Below are 6,975 nucleotides of genomic sequence, written 5' to 3' on the forward strand. Positions count from 1 at the left end.
CTTCCCTGGTAAGCGTGAGGGCCTGAGTTCAATCCTTGGTTCTGCAAATAAAATAAAATAAAATAAAAATGCTGTGGAGATGTATGTCAGTGGGAAGGTCCTCAGTTCAATAATCATCATTTTTTTTTCAATCATTAATACTGAAAAATAAAATAAAACAAAAGGCCACTGGGTTCTAGGAACTTTTGATTATCTACTTAAACAATTGTTGATTCTACAGGGTTTTATTTTATTTTATTTTATTTTGCAGAACCGGGGATTGAACTCAGGCCCTTGGCGCTTGCCAGGGAAGCGCTTATTCCACTGAGCTGTCTCCCCGGCCCCAAGGGTTTTATTTTTTAATTTTATTTATTTATTCATTTTTTGTGGAACCGGAGATTGAACTCAGGTCCTTGCACTTGCCAGGCAAGCACTTATTCAACTGGGCTATCTCCCCAGCCCTTACAGTGTTTTATTGAATCCACTTAACTCCTTTATTTATGTGTGTGTGTGTGTGTGTGTGTGTGTGTGTGTGTGGCCAGCTCAGCGCACCAGGGGGCGGGGCTGGCTGGCATGTGGTGCTGGGGGATTGAACCATGGTCCCTGTGCTCTGCTAAACTTGTTCTAAGTAGGTGCTTTAGACCACTGAGCCATCTCACCAGCCCCCACTTAACTCCTTTAGAGAGTAGTGCAACTACCAGCCCATTTCCTAGCAGATGAAATGAGAGTCAGTTCTCCTGTGGTTGCTCATGCGTTCATTTAAGTTGTATTCAGGACTGGGCAGAGGTGGGAGCATGTGCCTGTCATCCCAGCACTTACAGCTGAGGCAGGAGAGGCTCCATGAATTCAAGGCCAGCCTGGGCTACATTGTGAGTTCAAGACCAACCTGAATTACAGAGGGAGACCCTGTCTCAAAAAAAAAAAAAGGAAAGAAAGAAAGAAAAAAGGGGGAGCTGGTGATATAGCTGGGTGGCGCAAGTGCCTGCCTGGCAAGCGCGAGGTCCTGAGTTTGATTCCTGGTACCAAACAAACAACAACAATAACAACAAGTATTCAAGCCTGGGCTGTGGCTCACTGGCAAAGCACTTGTCTAGTGCGTTTAAAGCCCTAGGTTCTGTCCTGCGCACACACGCACACACACGCAGGCATGCACCCATGGTCAGGCGCACACAGAGAAAAAGCCCAAACAAAAAGTGGAAAAGAAGCTATTCTTGGCTCTCAAGAGGCTCTTGGGGGCCGGGAGATGGCTCGGAAGAATAAGTGCTTGCCTGGCAAGAGCAAGGGCCTGAGTTCAATCCGTGGGTCTGCAAAAAAAAAAAAAAAAGGAGCTCCTGAGCCCCACTTCAATGCCACCCGAGCCGCGCCCTGGGGGGCCCATTGCAGGTGAGCAGACAGAGGTTGTGGCTGCAGAGTGTGGTGCACAGGCAGAGACAGCCGTCCCCTTTCTCCGGAGTTAGTCCCTGTCACCCAGAACACAGCCTGCCCCCGGGAGGTGCTCATTGCAGAAGCAGGTGACAACCCATGAAGGGAGGAATGGGCTCATTCCCAGCTGGAGCGAGGCCAGAGTCCCCACCTCCCCAGCTGGTGTCCCACCTGATCCCCCCCTCCAGGGCCGCTGTACTTGGGTGAACCCTTTGCAGAAGTCAGACGAGGAGGAGGAGCTGGGGGAGGAGGAGGAGAAGGGCGACGAGGGCCCGGATGAAGTGGAGCAGGAGATCGGGCCCCCGCTACTGACCCCACTCTCAGAAGATGCAGGTGAGGGTCTCCCTGATCCTCTTCATCCTCATCCTCATCCGCAAGGAGGGGGCGGCACAGAGGAAGGCCAGGCAGAACTTCGGGTCCTCTTAGTTCGCGTCTCTTGGGCACGGCCCCCTCTGCTTCACCGGTGGCTGCCTGGACCTCTGCATATGGTCTTGGGAGAGGCCAATGGGGGGAAGAGGAAGGGGAGGTGGGGTGGGGAGGGATTTGAACCTAGCCATCGAGGGATGCCACATATGCCAGCTGGGTATCTCCGTCTCTGGGTGCTGCCACTGAGGCTCCCGACAGAGGTTGCGAGCCCACTCTGGTTCCCACGGGGCACCCTGCGCCATCATCCCAGCAGCTGCCCGGGGCACTCTGGGTTTCTTCTCTCCCTTCCTTCTCCCCCTCCACCCCAGAGCTCTGTGCAGGGTGTGGGGACCCCTGACTCCGTGCTTCTCCACCTCCCAATGCAGAAATCATGAACATGTCGCCCTGGACCACCCGCGTGTCCTGCACCCTCTGCCCGCAGTACTCTGTCGCCGTGGTGCGCTCCAACCTGTGGCCGGGAGCCTACGCCTTCGCCAGTGGCAAGTATGGCTTCTCCCATCCCTCCCTATGGGGCCCACTCAGACCTCCTTTGGAGCTGGCATCTCCCCAGCAAGGGCAGATTGGGAGGAACCCCTCACCTGAGCTCCTAACTCCCTGCCAAGGGTCCCACTGGGGCTAAAATAAGTCCAAGCTGGACCAATGGCAGGAGTTGTAGTCTCTGGTACTTTTTGGAGGCTGAAGCAGGAAGGTCACTCAACAACAAGACGTCTCAAATGAAACAATAGAGGGTCCGAGAGGGGAAGGGCATGGTACAGGGTCACACAGCACTTAGGGAAGTCGGACCTGGATCCCCAGTCTCCTTCCCACTGGGCTGGGGGCTCTTTTGGACAAGGGGGACCTGACTCTTCTGAGTCCCTGGACTGGTCCCTTCCCATCTGGAAGTGGAAATTCTCCCCACCAGGATGGCCCCCAGTTGCTCCCAAAAGATTGACAAGGCAGAGTCACCCAGCTGCCCGATCTGTATAGTTCCACCACAGTGTCTCAGCATGGGGCAGGCGCGAGCCCCTCGGCTCAGGCCCAGGCGGGTGCACTACCAGCTCGGTCCAGCAGGCGGCAGCGGCTTTTGCATAGGTTGCCCTTTTCCCCACCTGCCAAGTTTCGCTGCAGTCAACCCTATACTGGGTGAGATTTCAGGTCATCTTGACACTTCAGTCACTTCTTGGCTGTCTTTTTCTCCTCCAAAAGCTGGGAAATGGCATGCTTGCTTTTGCTAAACCCTTTCTTCCAGCCACTCCCTAATTTACCAGTGTATCTGTGGATCAAAGGCTCCAAACTTAGGGTTCTACTTGCCTCCCCATCCACACCCCATCGGCCCTTCTATCTACCCCTACTCCTCCACATAGCTGTAGCTATCCGATATAAAACACCCTGAGCTGTCACCACTGCCAGCTGTGATGCAGGGAGTACCTACCGCGCCTGTCATGTTTTAGGGCATCAGGGAAGGACGAGGGGGCGCTGAGCACCTGTGAGCGGAAATCTCAGAGGAAAGAGGTAGCAGGCACAGCCTAAGGCACAGCGAAGACCACAGCCTCCCACGCTGTGAATGTGAGGGCTCAAGGCCGTCTGCTGGGGACCCAGATTCTGGTTGTGCAGGTCTGGGATGGAGCCTGGGATTCAGGGCCCTCCCCACCACTGGGCTTGAACCCAGGGCCTTTCCACTGAGCAACATTTTCTTTTCGTTTCGTTTCATTTTTCTTTCCTTCTTTCTCTGATTCTCACTAAATTGCCCAGCTTGGGCTCCAATTTGAGATCCTCAGCCTTTCAAAGTGCTGGGATTACAGGCATACACCAACATGCCTGGCTCCACCATGCTTGGTGAGATTTGGCTTTGCATGTGTGCGTGTGTGTGTATGTGGGGAGGAGATGGGGTCTTGCTATGTAGCTCAGGCTGCCTGTGAACTTGAAGCAATCCTCCCTCCTCAACCTCCTTTTTCTTTCTTTCTTTTTCATATTTTTATTGATAAACAAATAGCAATGAGACAGTTTCAAATCAAATCGCTAGGACAGTTTCAATAATTAACACACTGCATACATTCTTCTTAGTGGTTAATTGCTGTACAAGATGCGGACTTGAGATCCTATTTACAAACACCATTAGAACAAATCATTCTATCATTAAGAGAATGTAACTATATATCTATCCTAACCACTTTGAATACACAGATACAAAATGGACATTCATCTGTATACCCTTTTTTTGTTAAGTTCCGTTATTGAATATTATAGGTGTGTAAACTCAGCAAAATATTCTAAAAGAGTCCAGTAGCCCATAATAGCATTGGGTCTTCTGTTTAACTGGCAATGTCAGAAATTATTGACCTGAGTCCCCCACAGATCAACATAACAGCATGGCTTTACTTCCTATATTTCGTCTTCATACTTTTCTACTGGATGGTTAAGACCAAGGTAAAGCAGGTCCTGTGCAACAAGAGTTGTAGCTTTTGGGTCTGATAAGGTCAGTGAAATCCCCTCAGGATTTATCCTGAGATCCTGTACCTCAGATTGTAGAACCTTTGTCAGTGTCAGCCATGTGGATGAGTCACAGCCATTGCTTGGCCAATGTGCTCTCTGTGAAAGCCTGAAAGAATGTTTTCTCTCCATGTGACTCTCCTTAGGCACACTCTACATCATCCATCACTTTCCTCTTTGACCCCATAATCTCCTTGATCAGAAAATTTGGGACACTACTGAGTTACATGACATTACGGTACAAGTTCTCATATGTTCTGAGTCTTAATTGACCTTAGAAGGTTGGGGCCAAAATTCAACCTCCTTTTTCTTTTTCTTTTCTGTTCATTCTTTTCTTTTTTCCTGTTTGGTCCTTGGAATTGAACTCAGGACCATATGCTTGTCAGGCAGGCGCTTATGCTGCTATCTCTCTGGCTCCTTCTTCAGCCTCCTCAAGTACTGGTGTTACATGTGTGACCCCTGCCTGGTGAGATCTGGCATTTTTAAACAGCTACAAGGGGCCGGGAAGATGGCTCAGTAGAATAAGTACTTCCCTGGCAAGCACAAGAGTCTGAGTTCAATCCCTGGTTCCGCAAAAAAAAAAAAAAAAAGAGTAAACAGCTACAAGTGAAGCTGATTGCTGGTTCAGGGTCCACATGAGCCAGGGGAGGCGGGGACCTGGAGCTGACAGGGTGGCTGTGTGCCAAGAGGCGCGAGGCACCACAGAAAAACAATGCTCTCTGGAACAGCAAAGCCTGGAAATAAGGTCAGAGCGAAACTGCTCCTCCAGGACCCCAGCTCTGGATCTCAGGGCCTCAGCCCGTCTCTCCCTCCCCCCGCCCTCCCCCCTTCTTCTCTTCACCCTCTCCCTGTCTCTGTTGCTCCTTGTTCCTTTGTTAGCCTCCTTTCTCCTCTTCTAGTTTGAATTATGGAGCAAGGCAGAATGGAGGGTGAGGCCTGGGCCTGTGGCTGTGTGTATGCCCAGCCTTCCAGCAGGAGTGTGGCACCAGGCCAGGAAGCTCGTCTGCTTTGCTCCCTTCTGGGCCCCAGCACCTAGAGCAACATAAATAACTACATCAGATAATTTTATCTGGGCATGGTGGCACCTGTCTGTAAGCCCAGCACTCTGGGGGCTGAGGCGAGAAGTTTGCATGAGTTGGAGGCATCGAGGCCAGCCGGGGCTGCAGAATGAGTTCAAGGCCACCCTGAACTGTATAGTGAAATCTTATCTAAAAAAGACAAAAAACAAAAAAGAACTACAGAAGATAATTTTAAATGCTTGGCTGGGGATGTAGCTCAGCAGCACAGTGCCTGCCTGGCAAGCACGAGGCCAAGTTCCAGTGGTACCAAAAAGAAGGAAAGAAAGTAAGTAAGCTATAGTAGGTATATTCAAAAAATGAAGATAAGTAAATAAAATTCATTCTAATAAAATTAATTCTAATTTTATATATAAAATCTAGGTTATAATTAAAGCATGAGGGCTGGGGAGATAGCTCAGTAGAATAAGCACTTGCCTGGCATGTGCAAGGTCCTGAGTTCAATCCCTAGTACCACAAAATAAAATAAAATAAAATAAAATAATAATAATAATAATTAAAGCATGAAATCAATAATGTGAAATCAGGGCCGGGCAGATGGCTCAGTAGAATAAGCACTTCCCTGGCAAGCGCAAGGGTCTGAGCTCAATCCCCAGTTCTGCAAAAGAAAAAAAAGTGAAATCACTGGGGGCTGGGGAGTTGGCTCAGTTGTATAAGTACCTGCCTGGCAAGGACAAGGTCCTGAGTTCAATCCCTGGTGCCGCAAAACAACAATAAAATGTGAAATCATTAATGTGCTTTTTTAAAAAAAAAATTATGTATTTGGTACAGGGTCTCACTACTCAGTTTGGACTTGTAATGATTCTCCTATTTCAGCCTTCTATCGCTGGGATTATAGGCCTGTACCACCAGCCTGGTCTTGGTGGCTGGCTTCCAGCACCTGAGGGTGGCACCAGTGTGGCATGTGCTACGGTCCTCAACTTGCCTAGGCAGCCACTTAGACCGCTGAGCTATCTCTGTGGCCCTATTTTTTTCTTTTTAAGATCTATTGATTTATTTGGTACAGGGTCTGGATACACAGCTCAGACTCACAGTGGTCTGCCTGGTTTCATCGGTCCAGCATGTGGTACCAGGGGTCAAGCCTGGGTCCTGGTGCTTACCAGACAGGCGCTTAGACCTCCGAGCCAGCTCCCTGGCCCCAGTGAGCTATTTTATATTCTCTGTTTCGTACTAAGTCCTCAAGAGCTCAGCGGTAGGACACTTGTCCAGCTTGTACATGCTCAGTTAAGCTGGGTGTGGTGACCCACACCTGTATTCCCAGCACTCAGGAGGCTGAGGCAGGAGCATCACCATGCATTTGAGGCTAGTCTAGACTACATAATGAGTTCCAGGCCAGCTTACACTACAAAGTGAAGCCCTGTCTCAAGGGGGGAAAAATATTTCTAATTATCTCAATACAGGCTAGATATTTCTGGTGAAAATTTAGTGTCCAAATTGAGATGCACATTGCCACGCACAGTGGCTCATGCCTGTAATCCTAGCACTTGGAAGGCTGAAGCAGGAGGATCACCATGAGTTTGAGGCCAGCCTGGACTGCATAGTGAGACCCTAGCTCAAAAATAAACAAACAAGGGCTGACCAGCCTGCTCAGGCACAGCACAGC

General features: G+C 49.7%; 1 protein-coding gene across 1 annotated transcript in view; it reads left to right on the plus strand.

The window, feature by feature from the left end:
- The window catches only part of Rsph6a (radial spoke head 6 homolog A), a 19,751-nt gene that overhangs the window by 10,779 nt on the left and 1,997 nt on the right, over window positions 1–6,975 (plus strand). Inside the window, exons 4-5 of the mRNA XM_004644401.2 lie at window positions 1,590–1,734; window positions 2,193–2,310. Of these exons, the coding sequence (XP_004644458.1) occupies window positions 1,590–1,734; window positions 2,193–2,310 (263 nt within the window). The remainder of the gene's footprint in view (window positions 1–1,589; window positions 1,735–2,192; window positions 2,311–6,975) is intronic.

This window comes from Octodon degus, unplaced genomic scaffold (genome assembly GCF_000260255.1).
Source record: "Octodon degus isolate 3935 unplaced genomic scaffold, OctDeg1.0 scaffold00197, whole genome shotgun sequence".
Classification (NCBI taxonomy): domain Eukaryota; kingdom Metazoa; phylum Chordata; class Mammalia; order Rodentia; family Octodontidae; genus Octodon; species Octodon degus.